This window comes from Macaca thibetana, chromosome 17 (assembly GCF_024542745.1).
Source record: "Macaca thibetana thibetana isolate TM-01 chromosome 17, ASM2454274v1, whole genome shotgun sequence".
NCBI lineage: Eukaryota > Metazoa > Chordata > Mammalia > Primates > Cercopithecidae > Macaca > Macaca thibetana.
The window spans coordinates 20,480,680-20,502,736 of NC_065594.1; the positions used below are offsets into that span (position 1 = coordinate 20,480,680).

General features: G+C 37.2%; 1 protein-coding gene across 2 annotated transcripts in view; it reads right to left on the reverse strand.

The window, feature by feature from the left end:
* Nucleotides 1-22,057, reverse strand: part of VWA8 (von Willebrand factor A domain containing 8) — a 395,340-nt gene that overhangs the window by 272,718 nt on the left and 100,565 nt on the right. For both annotated transcript variants that reach the window (XM_050766153.1, XM_050766152.1), the window contains exons 13-14: nt 2,997-3,157; nt 102-215 (exon numbers count right to left, since the gene is read on the reverse strand). In XM_050766153.1, coding sequence (XP_050622110.1) covers nt 102-215; nt 2,997-3,157 — 275 coding nt within the window. The remainder of the gene's footprint in view (nt 1-101; nt 216-2,996; nt 3,158-22,057) is intronic.

Genomic DNA, 22,057 nt, shown 5'->3' on the forward strand with positions numbered 1-22,057 from the left:
CATAGTTATCTTGGCATTATTCTAGGTTTGGAAAAATCATAAAATGTATTATTTTTCACTTAACAATAAACTAACAATAGGAGTAATGGACCCCAAATTACCTCTTCTGTAGCTGTTCATCAGACAGTTGCAGCTCCTCTTTTAAACGCATATACCTGTCTTCTCTCAGCAGCCTAGAACCATCATAGAGGCTTAGCTCTCGATCATGGATTAACCTAACAAGATAAGAAAAAAGTCTGAAAATAAATTAATCTGTTTTGAACACTGAAGTTTTTAGAGGCAGAATCAGTCAGCCAACATTCTATTATTGCTGGCAATTGAGTCTAATAATTTTGTTAGATGGACCTTTCAAAATTTCAAATTGGCTAGTGCTGTTATACTTGGCAAAACTGTTGGTTTCTGTACCAGAGGGCAGCAGTCATAAATACCTGATAGGGATATGAAAGAGGGAGAGGAGGAAAAAAAGAAAGGAGGAGGAGGGAGAGCAAAAGAAACAGCTGAATGAGTGTCTCAAGATAACCACAAGGTACATATTAATAAACAAGGCAGGTGGCACTTACTCTCTTCAGTCTAAAGTAACTGCAAGAGTTGGCACAAAAATATTTCTATCTTTGGAATTACAATATTTAAAAACACTAAAAATCTTTATAATGAAATAACTACATTGCTTTACATATGGCAACTCTGATGGTGACCTAAACATCCACATCACACACAGCATAGTCTTCCAAATGTTGCAATGGCTGAAAAGCACTGTTCTACATCTCACACCAACCCCTAAGTCTCCTATTGTCCACAATAGAGTTAGGCTACGTAGCCTCCATTCTATAAGCACTGAAGGGAGGGGAGGCTGTATAAACGCAGTGGGTAGGAGCGTGGGCAGTGGAACCAATCAGACCCGGGTTCAACTCCAGCTGTGCACCTTACTAGCTGAATGAGTGGGGAGAGGGAGAATGACTCTGTCTCTCTAAACTCATCTTCAATAATGTTAAGGCAGTCACAACTTCACAATATTAATGTGAAAACTAAACAGCTAATATAAAATGGATGCTTAATATAGTTGTTCTCGATCTTGACTGTACATTAGAATCTTCTGGGAAGTGTTTAAAAATACCAATGTTCAGACTTTGGCCTAGACCAATTACATCAGAAAATTCTGATGGCGAAGCCCAGGCATGAGGTTGTTTTTTTTTTTTTTGGAGACAGAGTCTTGCTCTTGTCACCTAGGCTGGAGTGCAGTGGTGCAATCTAGGCTCACTGCAACCTCCACCTCCTGGGTTCAAGTTATTCTCCTATCTTAGCCTCTTGAGTAGCTGGGATTACAGGTGCACACCACCATGCCCAGATAATTTTTGTACTTCATTTTAATAGAGACGGGGTTTTGCCATGTTGGCCAGGCTGGTCTCAAACTTCTGACCTCAGGTGATCCGCCCACCTCGACCTCCCAAAGTTCTGGGATTACAGGTGTGAGCTACTGCGCCGGCCTGCATCAGCACTTTTTTTTTTTTTTTTTTTTTTTTTTTTTGAGACAGAGTCTTGCTCTGTCACCCAGTCTGGAGTGCAGTGGTGGGATGTCAGCTCACTGTAACCTCCACCTCCCGGGTTCAAGCAATTCTTCTGCCTCAAGTCTCCTGAGTAGCTGGGACTACAGGCACGTGCCACTACGCCCAGCTAATTTTTGTATTTTTAGTAGAGAAGAAATTTCACTATCTTGGCCAGCATGGTCTCAATCTCTTGACCTTGTGATCTGCCCACCTTGGCCTCCCAAAGCACTGGGATTATAGGTGTGAGCGACTGCACCTGGCTGGCATCAGTATTTTTTAATTCCCATCCTGCAAGGTGATTCCAAGGTTGAGAACCTGAGAAGCACTGGCTTAGCATAATGCCCAGCACAGAGTAGGTACTCAATTAATGGTAGTAGCTGCTTCTATTATTACTACTTGCAAACATGCAAAAGATAGCTAATATAATGGGACTATTATCATGTCTGCAGTTGTCTGTTTGGGAGAAAAAAATATTGTAAATCTATGGAACGTTTATGGTAAATCACTGAAAGTTTGTGACTATTTTTAAATGTTCTAAACTCTAATCAGGATTAACATAATGTATTTAGAATTTTTAATTACATTCAGTATCTGCATCACGTTAAGAAGAAAAAAAAAACTCTGAGTGGTTAGTTGAGATAATGGCTTATTCTACTTATTTAACCTTTCCTAATGAGTCAAAGTTAAAAATCAAATGTCCACAAGTTAGAGAACCAAAATAAATAAAAAAAAGTCAGTATCATTAATTTCCTAAAATGATACAGGATGGGAATATTTTCTACAAAAGTTACACATGAAGAGGCTTCTCTTAACATTAAATTCTAGAAAAGTTTTAAGAATGTGTGGAAATTTTTCCCAACTAAACCCAAAATAAGAAAACAACAGTTACAGAAATGTTCAAGTTTACAACCAACAAAGTGAGCTTTTTTAGTCTATATAAAACATAATTTAAAGGTATTATATATTTTATATACAAAACTAATTTTCTCTCTCTCTCAAAAAAGATTTCGACAAGACCAATAATTAAGATCTATGATTCATAAGGAGTTTGTAAATACTGAAGCTGTGACTCTGACAAATCACAGAAACTTCAGCAATGTGACATGCTGCATGTATACACCTGTATATATAAAGTCTTTCAAACTTACTACTGAAGCACTTTCTTTTTGCAGCACCTACACATGGAATTTTGCTATGGCAGTGGTTTTTCCCAAAATGTTCATTATTTGGAGTTTTACTGCATTGTGTTTATAACAATAAAAAAGTGCCATTCTACGTGGTATAGAATCATGATTTTTCAGAATCTACACAACCCAGTTTAAAAAAAAAGAGAAAGAATAAGATAGTTCCATCTTTACTGCTTAAGTCAGAGTAGTTGGGGTGTGTGTGTGTGTGTGTGTGTGTGTGTGTGTGTGTATGTGTGTTTGGGGGATTTTTGCGACGTCTACCCACCTTTGCAATACAGCGAGTGTGCCCGCATTCACCCGGTGAATGCCATCCAACAGGACCAGCTTGCCTTCCAGAGCAGCATTCACAAGGGGTGAGGACCGCCAGGCAGTGTCTCCATTTGGAAGGGTGTATCTCTGCTGTAGCAGATCACGTGCTGTCATATCCTAAAACAAATCCCCACCACCCACCAAAGAACACGACAAATTAATTTTTAAGACATGCAAGGCAGCTCACATGGCTTTATAGAGTCACCACTGTCTGAACTTAACATTCCATATAACAACAGAGAAGTCATCTTCTCCAATCCCCAAAAAGAAAGCTCTTCAAAAAGTCTTTTTTTGGTCCTTTTAAGAATTTTTTCCATTACTCATTACATAGTATAGTGAGAGTGAGAGGTTTTTTCCCCTTCTTTATATTTAGCATTTTCTTCCGCTTTTAAAATGTAAGTTTACATAATGGCAGTAATTTCTACCTGAATAACAGAATTTAACTCAATCAGCTCTATTCCTGTGTTTTTGTATGCCAACTCTTATCGTGACCTAACCATCCATGTGTTGACTCAATTTTAAAATGAAGAATCTTGTAGTATAGTTTGAAGTCAGGTAGCGTGATGCCTCCAGCTTTGTTCTTTTGACTTAGGATTGTCTTGGCAATGCAGGCTCTTTTGTGGTTCCATATGAACTTTAAAGCAGTTTTTTCCAATTCTGTGAAGAAACTCATTGGTAGCTTGATGGGGATGGCATTGAATCTATAAATTAACTTGGACAGTATGGCCATTTTCACGATATTGATTCTTCCTATCCATGAGCATGGTATGTTCTTCCGTTTGTTTGTGTCCTCTTTTATTTCACTGAGCAGTGGTTTGTAGTTCTCCTTGAAGAGGTCCTTTACATCCCTTGTAAGTTGGATTCCTAGGTATTTTATTCCCTTTGAGGCAATTGTGAATGGAAGTTCATTCATGATTTGGCTCTCTGTTTGTCTGTTACTGGTGTATAAGAATGCTTGTGATTTTTGCACATTAATTTTGTATCCTGAGAACTAGAAGTACCATATGACCCAGCCATCCCATTACTGGGTATATACCCAAAGGATTATATATCATGCTGCTACAAAGACATATGCACACATATGTTCATTGCTGCACTATTCACAATAGCAAAGACTTGGAATCAACTCAAATGTCCATCAGTGACAGACTGGATTAAGAAAATGTGGCACATATACACCATGGAATACTATGCAGCCATAAAAAAGGATGAGTTTGTGTCCTTTGTAGGGTGGATGCAGCTGGAAACCATCATTCTCAGCAAACTATCACAAGAACAGAAAACCAAACACCGCATGTTCTCACTCATAGTTGGGAACTGAACAATGAGATCACTTGGACTCAGGAAGGGGAACATCACACACCAGGGCCTATTACAGGGAGGTGGGAGGGGGAAGGGATTGCATTGGGAGTTATACCTGATGTAAATGACTAGTTGATGGGTGCTGACGAGTTGGTGGGTGCAGCACACCAACATGGCACAAGTATACATATGTAACAAACCTGCACGTTATGCACATGTACCCTAGAACTTAAAGTATAATAATAAAAAATAAAATAAAATAAAATAAAATGAAAAATCATGCAAACTCAACATGCAGAGATGTTTATCAATAATGTGCATTTTCTTGCAGTTGATGAGTTTCCCTGAAAAGCTATGCTAGGACCATCACAGGGACTCATTTTATTTAAAGAGACTTCATAATGGAGGAAATTGAGGACAGTCATCAGATGAGGTACAGGAATTGGGAAACAATAGCATAGCACTTACAAGCAATTTTTAAAAGCACACACACAATGTGCTAACAATAAAATAGTGTAACAGACTTAAGCAAATTATTAATAGTTGTGGCATATAAAAGTTTATCTACTGTAAAAAAAACTGGAGCTATATAATATGAACAATTTTTTCTTACATGCATTAATGTGGATAGTTTCTTTTCTATCACCTTCAGATACATTTTGTGCAACTTATAGCAAACAAAAGTTAAACACATTTACAGTCACTTTTATCCAGATATGTAAAGTCTTCTGTAAATTCTTGGCTACATACTCCCAACTTTCAGCAGATAGAAAACTAATGAATTTGCTTTATATTCATAATGGCAACGAATCTGTATTGAAACCAAGATTAAAATTTAAGTCTTAATTATTTCAATCTTCTCACTATCAAGAAAGTACTGACTAAATGGCTATTATTAAAAATTCAAAAAACAACAAAAAACAACCTGTCGAGGTTCTGTAGAAAAAGGAACATTTTTACACTGTTGGTGGGAGTGTAAATTAGTTCAACCATTGTGGAAGACAGTGTGGCAATTCCTCAAAGACCTAGAGGCAGAAATACCATTCAATCCAGCAATCCCATTACTGAGTATATACTCAAAGGGATATAAATCATTCTATTATAAAGACACAAGCATGCATATGTTCATTGCAGCACTATTCACGAGAGCAAAGACATGGAATCAACCTAAATGCCCATCAATGATAGACTGGATAAAGAAAATGTGGTAAATATACACCATGGAATACTATGCAGCCATAAAAAGGAACTAGATCATGTCCTTTGCAGGGACATGGATGGAGCTGGAGGCCATTATTCTTAGCAAACTAACGCAGGAACAGAAAACCAAATACCACATGTTCTCACTTATAAGTGGAAGCTGAATGATGAGAACACGTGAGCACATGGTGGGGAACAACACACACTGGAGCCTGTCAGAGAGTGAGTGGAGGGAGGAGGGAGAGCATCAGGAAGAATAGCTAATGGATGGTGGGCTTAATACCTAGGTGATGGGATGATCTGTGCAGCAAACCACCACGGCACACGTTTACCTATGTAACAAACCTGCACATCCTGCACATGTACCCCTGAACTTAAAAGTTGGAAATTTTAAAAAAAGAAAGTACTGACTTAGGAAGTATGAATAGGCTCATTTTGAATCATAAAGACCTTCGAAAAACAGTAACATTCAAACTCAGCAAGTTCCCGTAACCTTAAAAGGCTGGTTTTGACGCATTGTCAAAATTTGTCCTTTTTAAATAACTTTATTTAATTCTTCAACTATGAATTCTAAATTCTATGCAAACTATATGAGCAATATCACTCTCTTGCTGCCAATGACAGTTACAACAACCAAGACTAAATTGATCACCATCATCCGTGTTTACTGAGCCAGTCACGACATTCCTCATCTTTTCCTGGGACCAAGCAAAAGATTCATTCCCACTCATGTTTATGCTACAGAAAACCAAAGGGATCACTCTCAAGGAGAACAGGACAAAATCAAAATAAGTATCTGTGGGTCATTTTTATAGTCAAACTATGACAAAAATCCAATATTATATATGTATATACATATGCATATAAATATATATGTGTGTATATATTTATGTATACAAATATATATGCACACAGAATTTTTTAAGTAAATATAAAAACAGATAAATTTAAAGGAAACTCTTGGTATGAATTATTCCAGAAAAATATTTGCCATAGAGTCACATCACACATTACCTTGGAAAAGTAAACAAAGAAACAGAAAACAGTTTAGCCCTGTGGTTCAAAATTAAAGATACATTATCAGAAACAGCTGGGGAACTTTTGAAACATATATAAACTTAAGCTCCACCACCCTGAAGATTCTGATTCATCAGGGCCAACATGGGGCCTACCATCTGTTTTTTATTGAACATTACATAGATGATTCTGATATGCCTCCCAGGTGGGAAACACTGCTTTAAAAGACATTAAGTTAAAACTCATTTATTTGTACCCTTCCTTGTTCTAATATGATGTGAGACTGCAAAAAGATATACAAAATGCACAACAAAATAACATAAATTAAAAGTAAAGTTAAAAAATAAGGGAAAAAAGAGTAGGCTTTGTCTATTTTAAGGATTCCTATCGGAATTCAGCGAGGAGAGATGAAGGCATTCAATTAATATCACATTTTCAAAGAAACTAATGGATGTTAATTTTGAAAATCACAGCTTCAGACTGAAAACAGCTGATATCCTGGCCCAATAAAGGTCAGGAGTCTTTCGCTTGGGTCCAGCATAAGATGAGGAATGTTGTGACTTTAGCAGATATAAGAGGCTCAGACTCCTAAAGAGCTGAGGCTAAAAACTGGTAACATTTTTTTTTAAATTTCAATAGAAAGAATTCCTCATTCTCATACCAACATATCTGAATCACCATTCTGTGCATGATATTAAAAAGCACTATTTCATTTGGTCATGATTCCAAAGTATTTTTATATATTATTAATTCACAGGATGTATACAGTACTTACTTTATTCAAGTAAGTAAACATTTACTAATAGAGATGATAAGAAAGACAACTAGTACATAGGGCTCTTCTTTTCCAGTCTAGTAGTTGGAGACTCCCTTACATTTGCTAAAGTAAAATGAATGATTATTTTTTGCTATACAATATGCAGCAGCAGATCAATATAGCTCAGTGCTATAAATGCCAACCAAAGCTATAGACCAGAAATGTTCTTCCTCTTTTCAATCTTCAGAGGGATAGAACATGGGAAATACTTGATATTTCTTAGAAGACTAGCTCAGTTAAATTTTATCACCTAAACTCTGTATACCATCACATTAGAAAGAGCCATTCTTCATTTCTAATAAACACACACGTGCAGATAGACAAACAGATGATTGATAGATAGATAGATAGATAGATAGATAGATAGATAGATAGACAGACAGACAGACAGACAGACAGACACAGAGAGAGATTTTTAAAAAGTATTTTGTAGAGACAAGTTCTCACTCTGTTATCCAGGGTGGTCTTGAACTCCTGGCCTCCAGCAATCCTCACACTTCAGCCTCCCAAAGTGGCAAGATTACAGGCATGAGCCACTGCCAATTTCTAATAAACCTTTGCATCAAAATAAAAACCTTCCTAAGAGAAAGAAAAGCACTCCCTTTAATACAAGCTTTTGGTTTTCATAATTAAGAACGTCTATTGAAAGACAAACATTTCAGCTTTTCCTTAAAGAGATAGTTGGCCCTACTTTCCCCAATATTAGTTGTTATCAGAAGCTATTTTCGATTGTGTGAAAGTGCAAGGACACCAAAGTAAAACTAAACTTTCACAGAACAACTGAATCTAATCAAATCTAATTAATAAAACTTTTTCAGCATAGGCTGAATGGGGAAGTGATATGAACTAATTTCAGGTAAAAAGCTAATGTTTAAAACAAAGTAACATCATTTTCAAGGGTTTCTGTCTATGGAATATTTGGTTTGTAGTACCATGGAATGATTGTTTTAATGTCTTTAACAGACACTGCATCATTGAGTTGTGAAAAATATATATCATTTCCTCATTCTTCCCATCTACATGGACATTGCTATCAGCAAGTAGAAATGCAAATTTCTTTTTACAAGTGTGCTTATTCCATACAGGCATTTGGGAAACACCCTAATAAAAATCAAGAAAAAATCAAGGTCCTCATTTTTGCATATATTTTTCTTATCCTGAAACTCTTGAACTTAAGAGAATAAAAATAGCACTAATGATATCATAGAGCCTGATCCACTTCCTCTTTCTGCATTTCCTTAACATTTTTAAAATAACAGGACATGAAATTCAGTTCCTTTAGGTCTACCATTGTCTAACCTTGAACACCTCACTTTCATTCAGATCCCTGGAAAACATCCATGTATCTCTTACGATTCCATGTCAATTGGAATTATGTTGTTTTGATTTGTAACGCAGAAACTCTACTGAAAATAAAAATATCCTGTTAATATGAGAAGCATAACTCAAGAAATGCATCAGATAATATAAATTTGAACCTTAAAGCGATTATATGCCTTAAATGTTTTTAGTACCTTTAAATGATCTAATTTTTTTGAGAATTCCTTTGAGAAATCCAGATATAGTCAATAGCTCAATAAAATAACTGTACAAAGTGGTTGTGTGTATAGTATCTAGAATAACATTAGAATTATTTTTCCAAGGCATAATGTCATTCAGAAAAAAATCTGAAAATATTATAGAACATTAATAGTGTACAAAAATTTGAGCTACCTGTCTTCTTACTAATACTAAAGTAAAATTTTACATTATAATGCACATATAACTGTCTTACAGGAAATTAAAATGATTGTAGCAAAAGTAGAATATCAAAGTAGATATAGAGTATGACTTCAACCAGGGTTTAAAAATGTACATTTCTACCATATATATAAACCCAGGAGTTTCAGAACTTAAACCCAGGAGTTTAAGTTGGCTTGCAAAAATATGCTTAATATAATGTATTATAAAATTAAACATAAGTGGACAAGGAAAACTAAACAAGGAAAGGTGAAACTAAGAGGAAAAAATAATATACAAAAATATCTGAACAGTCTAAAATTTGAATCTAATCTAATATCCAACATAAAGAGTGACATATTAAAAAAAAAGTTTCAGGTGTTCCTGTATTAGTTTGCTGAGAATGATGGTTTCCAGCTTCATCCATTTCCCTGCAAAGGACATGAACTCATTCTTTTTTATGGCTGCATAGTATTCCATGATGTATATGTGCCACATTTTCTTTATCCAGTCTATCATTGATGGGCATTTGGGTTGCTTCCAAGTCTTTGCTATTGCAAATAGTGCCGCAATAAACATACATGTGCATGTGTCTTTATAGAATGATTTATAACCCTTTGGGTATAGACACAGTAATGGGATTGCTCAGTCAAATGGTATTCTGGTACTAGACCCTTGAGGAATTGCCACACGGTCTTCCACAATGGTTGAACGAGTTTACACTCCCACCAACAGTTTAAAAGCATTCCTATTTTTCCACATCCTCTCTAGCATCTGTTGTTTCCTGACTTTTTAATGATTGCCATTCTAACTGGCGTGAGATGGTATCTCATTGCGGTTTTGATTTGCATTTCTCTGATGACCAGTGATGATGAGCTTTTTTTCATATGTCTGTTGGCTGCATAAATGTCTTCTTTCGAGAAATGTCTGCTCATATCCTTTACCTACTTTTTAATGGGGTTGTTTTTCTCTTGTAAATTTGTTTAAGTTCCTTGTAGATTCTGGATATTAGCTCTTTGTCAAATGGATAGATTGCAAAAATCTTCTCCCATTCCGTAGGTTGCCTGTTCACTCTGATGATAGCTTCTTTTGCTGTGCAGAAGTTCTTTAGTTTAATTAGGTCCCATTTGTCAATTTTGGCTTTTGTTGCCATTCCTTTTGGTGTTTTGGACATGAAGTCTTTGCCCATGCGTATGTCCTGAATGGTATTGCCTAGGTTTTCTTCTAGGGTTTCAGTTTCTAGTTTTCCTAACACCATTTATTAAATAGAGAATCCTTCCCCTTTTGTTTTTGTCAGGTTTGTCAAAGATCAGATGGTTGTACATGTGTGGTGTTATATCTGAGGCATCTCTTCTGTTCCATTGGTGTATATATCTGTTTTGGTACCAGTACCATGCTATTTTGGTTACTGCAGCCTTGTAGTACAGTTTGAAGTCAGGTAGCATGATGCCTCCAGCTTTGTTCATTTTGCTCAGGATTGTCTTGGCTATACGGGCTCTGTTTTGGTTCCATATGAAATTTAAAGTAGTTTTTTCTAATTCTGTGAAGAAAATCAGTGGTAGCTTGATGGGGATAGCATTGAATCTATAAATTACTTTGGGCAGTATGACCATTTTCATGATACTGAATTTTCCTATCCATGAGCATGGGATGTTTTTCCATTTGTTTGTGTCCTCTCTGATTTCCTTGAGCAGTGGTTTGTAGTTCTCCTTGAACACGTCTTTCACATCCTTTGTAAGTTGTATTCCTAAGTATTTTATTATCTTTGTAGTAATTGTGAATAGGAGTTCACTCATGTTTTGGCTCTCTGTTTGTCTATTATTGGTGTATAGGAATGCTTGTGATTTCTGCACATTGACTTTGTATCCCAAACGCCGCATGTTCTCACTCATAAGTGGGAGTTGAATGAGACCACATGGACATAGGGAAGGGAACATCACACACTGGGGCCTGTCTGGGGATGGCGGGGCTAGAGGAGGGATAGCATTAGGAAAACTACCTAATGTAGGTGACAGGTTGATGGGTGCAGCAAACCACCATGGCACGTGTATGCCTATGTAACAAACCTGCACGTTCTGTACATGTATCCTAGAACTTAAAGTATTTAAAAAAAAAAAAAAAAAGTTGCAGGTAGTAGCTCATGCTTGTAATTCTAGCACTTTGGGAGGCTAAAGTGGGCTGATCGCTTGAGCTCAGGAGTTCAAGACCAGCCTGGGCAACATGGCAAAACCCCATCTCCACAAAAACTACAAAAAAATTGCCAGGCATGGTGGTGCACACCTGTAGTCCCAGCTACTTGGAGGGCTGAGGCACAAGGATCACTTGAGGCTGGGAGGTGGAGGCTGCAGTGAGCCAAGATTGCACCACTGCACTCTAGCCTGGCTGACAAAGTGAGACCCTGTCTCAAAAAAAAAAAAAAAAAAAAAAGTTACATATGCCATAACGCTCACAACATCAACACCAAATCAGAAGCAGCACCACAATTCTTGATAATAAAATTGAGAAAAATTTGTCTCATGTGTCAGGTCATCCTATAGAGAACAACATGTTAAAGAGTTAAAAATAGAAGTAACAATAATTATTGCAGCTAATCCTTATGGAAAGCCTAACAAGTACCAGGTACTTTGCATACGTTAACTCATATAATCCTTATAACCTGAAGAGCCATGCACAATTATAATCTTCAATTTACAGAGAAGAAAACTGAGGTATGAAAAGGTTAAACAATTTACCCAATCAAGTACACACAGCTAGCAGGCAGAGGAGCCAGACTGTCCTCAAGTATATTATTACAATGAACACAGCACAAATTTCACTAAAAGAAATTCCATAAGGAAAGAGCTGAATTGGATTAAACAACCCATGAATAGATTGTAGAGTTAATATAGGAATGTACCAATAACACACCTCTCAGGCTAGCTTCACAAATTAACTTCTATTAAGCCTCAATCATCTTCTTTGAGAAGAGTTAAAAAGTGTGACTATTATGCTAACCACTCCCCAAACAGACCTCAAATACAGCTAGTCTTCATTGCTGTTTTAAAATTTCTTTCAAAATATATAAAAAAGATTGAAATAAAAATGCTTTAGTTAAAAGTAAGTACATCTCTAAATAAATATGATTCTTCATTCTCATTTCTGAATTAAAAATAGAAACAGTAGGCATTTAATATTTTTTCAGTTGGGGTAAATAAGCACTAATAATGATTTTGTTTTCCAAAGGAAACTAGCTGAATTTCTGTAGACTTTCCAGGTCTACCTCAAAGGAGTTTTACTTAAGCAAAACTCATTATACCAGGAAAATACCATACCAGTAGTATAAACAAGAAGAAAACCTGGGACTTATGTGAATAAAAGAATATACCAAGAATAAGCCATCGACTTTGCAATAAAGTATTAACTATGCCCACACCTATTAGTGGCAGAATACTACATAAATATTGTATAAACATACAATGTTAATAGTTTTTAGGTCCTGAAATAGAAAGAAGCCATTATTTCCGGAATCTAAGCATGCTCAGTGAACAGAACACAGGCATGCTGCCAACATTCCTCAGTGTCATTTATGTTTGATCTCAAAAAGGCCTCTCACTTTACATATATTGTAAAATTATTTGTAAACTCTTTCATCCTTCTCCCTCAAGTTCCTCTTTTGAAGAACTATTTTTAACCTGTAGCACATAAAATCAACTCCCTTTTATGTACAGGATGAAATGTTGACGTTACAAGCCTACTATGATTGATTTCAGTTACTCTGTTGTCAATGGGGGAAAAGTTGATTTTGCAGTTGTATGCATGGTAAGCACTGGAATCTATTGCAAGATGATCTGCTGTAGTTAAAGATTTATACAATGAATACAGAATAAATTTCTCTCGTTGAAGATAACTAGAAGTCAAACCCACTATGTTACTAACAACTGATTCAACTACAATACATCTTAATAAAGATGCAAAATTAAATATAAACATAAGGTCAGTATAGGTGCAGATAATACAGTTATATACTCAATCAAGATACACAACCAAATACTCTCATATTATCCTTCCTATACTACAAAGGCTAGAAAACTAGAAACATCATTTCTTAAAGTCTGTGCAGCTAGAGTTCTATTCATGAACCAGGTTCCACCAAGCATTCTCATGTACAAGAGACTGGGAAAATGGCATTGAACAATGGGAGTAAGGGAGCAGCCAGCACAAAGAAAACTGTTCTTCTAGGGCGTCAACAGCTAAATTTCTCCTGGTACTACCACTCCTTACTGGGTAAAATGTAAATTGCATTCCCTGTTTCTACCAGAAATTTTGTAAATTAGCTAACACTCTGTAAATAATATGTTTTCATTTTAGAGACTGGGTACTATTGTTCACCAGAAAGCCAGAACTTAAGGATGATGATATTTAAAAAGTAAATCAACTTGTTAAAGATTGTAAAGAAAATGTTGACAGACAACTAAGTACATTAAGTAGGATAAGAAGGGTTTCACAAGGCAAGAAGCAGAGATGCAACAGACTAAAATCCCAGCATATACAAACTAAAGAATCATATTTTATTCAAATAGTACTACAAAGTTTGTTGCATTTTATCACAAATGTTAGACTCCCTTAGAAAAACAGGTGTGAAAGTAGCAACAAATTCTAGTTTAAGTATCTGCAATAAGCTAAACACCTAAATCAAGAAGTTAGAAAAACTTCAAATCAATAATCTAACATCACAGCTAGAGGAACCAGAAAAAACAAGAATAACCTAACCCCAAAGCTAGCAGAAGAAAAGAAATAACTAAAATCAGAGCAGAACTGAATAAAACTGAGACTGAAAAATCCATACAAAGGACCAACTAACCCAAAATTGGTTATCTGAGAGGATAAACAAGATAGACCACTAGCGAAATTAACAAAAAAAAAAAGAAGATCCAAATAAGCACAATCAGAAATGACAAAGGTAACATTACACCCAATCCTACAGAAATACAGAAGATCATCAATGACTATTATAAACACGTCTATGCACACAACTAGACAATCTAGAGGAAATGGGATAAATTCCTGGAAACACACAACCTCCCAAGACTGAGGAAGGTTGGGAAGAAACTGAAATCCGAAACAGACCAATATCAAGTTCTGAAATTGAATCAGTAATAAAAAACTTACCAACACACACAACCCTGGACCAGATGGATTCATAGCTGAATTCTACCAGACATCAAAAAAGAGCTGGTACCAATTCTACTATTCAAAACAACTGAGGAATAAGGACTCCTCTCTAACTCGTTCTACAAAGCTAGCATCATTCTGATACCAAAATCTGGCAAAGACACAAGAAAGAAAGGTAACTATAGGCCAATATCCTTGATGAACATGGACACAAAAATCCTCAACAAAATACTAGCAAAACATATCCAGTAGCAAATAAAAGTTAATTCACCACAGTCAAGCAGGCTTTATTCCTGGGACACAGAGTGGGTTCAACAAATGCAAATCAATAAATATGATCACCACATAAACAGAATTAAAAGCAAAGGTCATTTTGATCATTTCAGTAGACACAGAAAAAAGCTTTCGATAAAATCCAACATCCATTTATGATAAAAACCCTCAACAACCTAGGCACTGAAGGAACATACCTCAAAATAATATAATAAGAGCCATCTATGACAAACCCACAGGCAACATTACACTGAATGGGCAAAAGCTGGAAGCATTCTCCTTAACAAATGAACAAGACAAGGATGCCCACTCTCATAACTCCTATTCAATATAGTACTAGAAGTCCTAGCCAGAGCAATCAGGCAAGACAAAGAAATAAAAGGCATCCAAATAGGAAGATAGGAAGTCAAACTATTTCTCTTCCCACATTATATGATTCTATACCTAGAAAACCCCATAGACTCCCTCAAAAGGCTCCTAGAACAGATGTCAGTAAAATTTCAGGATACAAAACCAATGAACAGAAATCAGTAGCATTCCTACACACCAATAACATTTAACACTGAATGGATACACCAATAACATTCAACCTTTAATGTATATACCAACACATTCAAGCTGAATGTGTCAAAAGCACATTTCCATTTACAATAGTTGCAAAAAAAAAAAAAAAAGTTAAATAAAATACCTAGGAATACATGTAACCAAGGGGGTGAAAGATCTCTACAAGGAGAACTATAAAACACTGCTGAAAAAAATCATAGATGACACAAACTAATGGAAAAACATTCCATGCTCATGGATTAGAAAGAAAAATCATTAAAATGACCGTACTGCCCAAAGCAATTTACAGACTCAATGCTATTCCTAACAAACTCTCAATGTCATTTACCACACAAATAGAAAAAATTATTTTAAAATTCATATGGAACCAAAAAAGGCCCAAACAGCCACAGCAATCCTAAGCAAAAAGAACCAAGCCAGAGGCATCACATTACACGACTTCATGAAAACACACTTCTCAAAAGACATACAAGTGGCCAAAAAATATATATGAAAAAATGCTCAACATCACTAATCATTAGAGGAATGCAAATCAAAAAAAAAAGAAAAATGCTCAACATCACTAATCATTAGAGAAATGCAAGTCAAAACAACAATGAGATACCCTTTCACATCAGTTAGAATGGCTATTATGAAAAAGTCAAAAAACAAATGCTGGTGAGACTGTGGAAAAAAGGGAACGCTTATACACTGTTTGTGGGAATGTTAGTTCAGCCACTGTGGAAAGCAGTCTGGAGATTTCTCAAAGAACTTAGAACTATCATCATTTGACCCAGCAATCCTATTACTGGGTATATATGCCCAAAGGAAAATAAATAGTTCCACCAAAAAGACACATGCACGTATATGTTTACTGCAGTACTATTCACAACAGCAAAGATATGGAAGCAAACTAGGTAAACATCAATGGTGAACTGGATTTAAAAAATGTAATATATATATACACCATTAAATAATAGCAGCCATAAAACAGAATGAAATCAGATCCTCTGCAACAACATGGATGGAACTAGAGGACGTTATAAGCAAACTAACGTAGAAACAGAAAACCAAATACCACATGTTCTCACTCATAAGTGGGATCTAAACATCGAGTACACACAGACATAGAGATGGGAACAATAGATAATGGAGACTACTGAGTGGGAGGGAAGAAGTGAAGGGTGAGGGCTGAAAAATAACTGTTGAATACTATGCTACCTGGGTAATAAGACCATTCATACCCCAAACCACAGCATAACACAATATATCCATGTAACAAACCTGCACATGTACCTCCTGAATCTAAAATAAAAGTTGGAATTAAAAATAAAATAAGTATCTGCAATAATATTTGCCTTATAATAAGCTTTTTAGTTCTTTTTTTTTTTTTTTAAGAGACAGGTCTCCCTATATTGTCCAGGCTGACTATTCATAAGCGCAATCATAGTGTATCACAGTGTTGAATTCCTGAGCTCAAGTGATCCATCCGCCCAAGTAGGTGGGAATACAGGTGTGTGCCACTGTGCCAAGCTTATAATAAATTAGTTTCTAAAAGCAAATAACAAGATACGAAATCAAGGTTGGAATAATTATGAATTACCTGTTTGGTATTCAATAAAGACACCTGGAGCAGATGCATTTGACCACCCTCAACACCACTCAAATCCCTGTTAGTCAGCCACATGAGGGGTAGCACTTGTGAAAGGATGGGTACAAAATGAGGAAGGCTGGGATTCAATTCCACTTCTGCGACTTCCTTATTATGTGATAAATGAGTAAAATATCTTTAGAATTAAATGAGATAATGCCTGGCACCTAATGGGTATTTAATAAATGATGGCTGAATCTGAATCAAGTGAAGAAACAAACTGTAAATATGTTAAAATTTAAATATAACAGTAAGTCTCAGTTCACAATTCAGCACAGTAATGGAAGTGATATGACAATGCTGCATACAATTAAATGACAGAAAATTCCTATCTTAGAATTTAAAGTAAAGTTAATATTGAAGCAGGTAAAAATAGTAAAGAAAAGTTGACAACAGAGGTCATTTAAAAATAATCTAAAATTTTCAGGCCAGGCATGGTGGCTCACGCCTATAATCCCAGCACTTTGGGAGGCCAAGGTGGGTGGATCACCTGAGGCCAGGAGTTCAAGACCAGCCTGGCCAACATGGTGAAACCCCATCTCTACTAAAAATACAAAAATGAGCCAGGTATGGTGGTGCACACCTGTAATCCCAGCTACTCGGGAGGCTGAGGCAGGAGAACTGCCTGAACTCTGCAGGCAGAGGTTGCAGTGAGCTGAGATCATGTCACCGCACTCCAGCCTAGGTGACACAGCAAGATTCTGTCTCAAAAAATTAATAATCTAAAATTTCCACAATTTCCTTATTCATTCAAATATATATTGAATATATATATGAAGAGAGAGAGCCAGCCTACTGCTTCCAAATCACTGTTTCAGGTGCTGAGGATTCAGTAGTGAAAAAAATAAACATGGATCTTACATTCTACTGGAAAGGAACAAAAATAGATAAAGGAAAGGAGACAGGAGGAGAAGGAAGGAAGAGAAGGACACAAATAAGAAAATACCACATAGTAGTTGGTACTACACAGAAAATATCAGGTAATATGATAGCAAACGACTCAGTGCATCAAAAACGCTTTCTCTACAGATACTTGACATTTCAATGTCAAGAGGCCACATGAAGATCAGGGAAGAATATTCCAGTCTGACGACACAGCCTGTGAAAATGCCCCGTAGCAGAAAGAAGCCAGACAGATTTAAAGGATTAAAAGTACCCAATGAGACTGACACATAATCAGCAGAGGGTCCAGCAGGAAGGGAGAAGGTTTAAGAGGCAGGCATGGATTGGGTCACATAGTGCAGTGGTTCTCAACCCTGGCTGCTGATTATAATTGAAAAATACTGGTTCTACTCCCACCAATTACTTTAGACTCTCTGGTGGTAGAGCCTGGACACCAGAAGTTTTTCAAAGATCCTTGAGTGGTTCTAATGGGTAACCTCGTTAATGGAAGACTCATATGCCAAGGTAAAGTGTTTTTATTTTATTCTAAGTATGATGGGAGGCCACTGACAGATTCTAAGCAGGGAAATGAAAAGACCTGATTTACATTCTTAAAAGATCACTCTACAGCTTTAGTGAATAGAATATGGAATGCAACATACTCTAACTACATATCTACAAATGTTCAAATGACAAAACCGATGTGTTCTTAAAAACTCTGTAAAGTAAAACTCCATATGCCAAATGCATTTTCCACCAAACACTCAATAATGGGCCCAAGGATAGTGGGTTAGAATTTTTGGAAATGTCCATGGTTACAGTAGATCCTGCAAAAAGCAAATGATGGAATATTAACAACTGGCTATGAGGGGTGAGAGTGACAGGGAGAAGGCTAAGAAATGTGCCATGTTCCAGTACTTGACAAGTCTCCTGATTGACAATGTATCCTTTTTGGCACCTTCCTCACTAAACTAAAGCTGCCTTTTCTGAATTGCTACTCCATGGGAGATACCGTGCAGCAGGAAGCCAAACATTTGTTCACTAGCTGGGAAATAGAAAAGAATCCAATGGATTCAGGGAGAGTTACTAAGAAATGAGGAGTCTCTCACTTGAAGCAACATAGAAAAAGGTTTGCTAAGATTAAAGAAATGTGCTGGTCGAACTCTCAGGGTGATATGGCTTGGCTGTGTCCCCACCCGAATCTCACCTAGAATTATAATCCCCATAATCCCCACGTGTCACAGGCAGAACCAGATGGAGATGACTGGATCATGGGGGTGGTTTCCCCTATGCTGTTCTTGCGATAGTGAGTGAGTTCTCATGAGATCTGATGGCTTCATAAGCATCTGGCATTTCCCCTGCTTGCACTCAACTCCCTCCTGCCACCCAGTGAAGAAGTTGCCTGCTTCTCCTTTCCTTCCGCCATGATTGTAAGTTTCCTGAGGCTTCCCCAGCAATGCAGATCTGTGAGTCAATTAAACATCTTTCCTTTAAAATTAACTAGTCTTGGGTATTTCTTCATAGCAGTGTGAAAGAAATACACAGGGCAACCTTCCCACCTATGTGATAGCATGGTGACTATCACTCCTCTCCTGCAGAGGCTCCCTGCCTGCAGCTACTTAAATCTGGGAGAGCTTATGGGAGCTACTAGAAATAAACATGAAGCATCAGAGGAGCTGGGCTGGCTAAGGCCCCTCTTTAAATTGTTAACCTTTTAACAGCAGTCAATAGAGTGTAAAATCAGGATTTTAGCAGCTTCCACCAACTCAAATCCCAAGATACTTCAACTCCGCATTCCTGGAGGCATGAGTTGAGCTCTGTTAAACATTGCCTTTTCCTTCTCTGTTATTTTTGGCTCTATCTCTGCGGTTCTGCCTAATGGCTTCCACTTCAAACAGTCTTGTTTCTACTATGAGACTGGCTTTAAAATCAGCAATAAAGTTCTATGCATTCAGAAAGTGATGTGGATCCTGAATAACTAGGGTTTTCTTTAACAGAGGAAGAACACAAAACTAAGCATTTAAGAATCGTAAAAGGCAACTAGGTCATAAAACTGAAAACCATATATTTACTTTTCATTTCCAGGAAAAAAAAAATAAGTTTACAAAATATATTCTACTTGCAAATATTTATAAATATTAAAATCAAATCAAAGTTATACCCTTCATTATTTTCTTTTTCAATATATTTCCCACAAGGATGGATCATAAGGATATATAGATACATCTATAAGATATGTAACTTCATCACTAACGTCACTAAACTTTGGCAAACTCCTCACATTTGCAGTGGTCTTCAATGACTATAAAATCCTGAGGACCCTTAAAAGATTTCCCTAAGACTCCTAATCAAAATTACTGTAAAGTACATTGCAAACAGAAGTGCATAGGCCAGGCGCGGTGGCTCACGCCTGCAATCCCAGCACTTTGGGAGCTGAGGCGGGTGGATCATGAGGTCAGGAGTTCAAAACCAGCCTGACCAATAGGGTCTACTAAATATACAAAAATTAGCCAGGCGCGGTGGCAGACGCCTGTAATCCCAGCTACTCGGGAGGCTGAAGCAGGAGAATCGCTTGAACCTGGGCGGCAGAGGTTGCAGTGAGCCAAGATCGTACCACTGTACTCCAGCCTGGGTGACAGAGTGCGCCTCTGTCTCAAAAAAAAAAAAAAGAAAGAAAGAAAAAGAGAAAACAGAAGTGCTGCCTAATGGAGATGATCAAACACAACAATGTGTTGCTACCAACAGGACTATGACTTCATTACATAATGTCCTTATGTCTGGAGTTACTCCATGCAGAGTTCCCAAATTTGAAGTTTCTATCTTCTTCAACTTCATGATCATCAAGAATAGTAAAAGAAATACTTTTCAGACTAGAGTTCCTTATTTGGTGGGATTCCTTGGGTCACTTTACTTTTGTTTTCTTTCTCAGACTAATGGATTTGGCTTTACTGTAATGTTTATTTTTATACACATGCCCAAAGGCCTCCTATTGTGTTTTTATAAATCTAGTAAATATCTCACGATAATTAAGTTTGTTAACACAAAAGATGTTATCCATTACTAAAAAAGTACACTTTAATTAAATAAGGAGCCAAGTACATACTATAATGTAGTTTCCTGTGGACCCAGTCACCAGGCCCAGCCCAGCAGGCCCTGGTATCAGGCAGTCCCCTAGACTCAGGGACCAGGACCCAGCTCACACCCATGGACCCTGGTTCCAGGACCACCATAGTGCCACACTGGACCCTGAAGACTCAGCCTCAAGGTCTGCCATAGCACCATGTTAGCTCCCACCAACCCAAGTTCAGGCTGTTCTCCATGAACTCAGGCTTCAGAGCCACCCTCAGAGACTTAGTTGGTAGGCCCACTCACCTGCAGAGTCAGGCACCAGGGCAGTCCACCTAAGGACTCCAGCAGCAAGTCAAACGGAAGATCCCACCAGATGGTCTGCCCAGAATGTCTGGCTGGGGTGGCTGGTAAAAAGCTTTCTCTATCAAGGCCAGTCTATAAAGACTGGATGTCCACTTCCTCAAATGCACAGACACCAATGCAAGCCCATGAGGACCATTAACAATCAGGGCATCAAAACCACCAGAAGAACAAAATAAAGCACCAGAAACTGACACTAAACGAATGGAGACCTATGAACTACCTGACAAAGTATTCAAAATGATGGTCTTAAAGAAACAGTGAGCTAAAGACAACACAGGCTACTAAATGATATCAGGAAAACAATATATAAACAAAGTGAAAAGCTCAACAAAGAGAAACCATAGTTACATATTTTTTGTGGTAAGAACATTTCAGGTCTACTGTCTTAGGAATTTTTAAGTACACAATACAGCATTATCACCTATAATCATTATGATGTACATTAGATCTTGAGAACTTATTCATTCTGCCTAACTGAAACTTTGTACCCTTTGACAAACGCTTTCCCCTTTTTCCCATTCCCCAGTCCCTGACAACCACCCTCTACTCTCTGCAGAGTCAGGCACCAGGCCAGTCCACCTAAAGACTCCAGCAGCAAGCCAAATGAAAGACCCCACCAGATTCTATGAGTTTGATTTTTGAGATTTCACATATAAGTGAGATAATGTAGTGTTTGCTTTTCAGTGGCTGGCTTATTCACTTAGCATAATGTCCTCCAGGTTTATTCATATTGTTGCAAATGACAGTGATATGGTTTGGCTGTGTGCCCATTCAAATCTCAACTTGAATTGTATCTCCCAGAATTCCCATGTGTTGTGGGAGGGACTCACTGGGAAGTAATTGAATCATGGAGTTTGGTCTTTCTCGTGCTGTTCTTGTGTTAGTGAACAAGTCCCATGAGATCTGATGGGTTTATCAGGGGTTTCCACTTTCACTTCTTCCTCATTTTCTCTTGCTGCGGTGATGTAAGAAGTGCCTTTCGCCTCCCGCCATGATTCTGAAGCTTCCCCAGTCATGTGGAACTGTACAA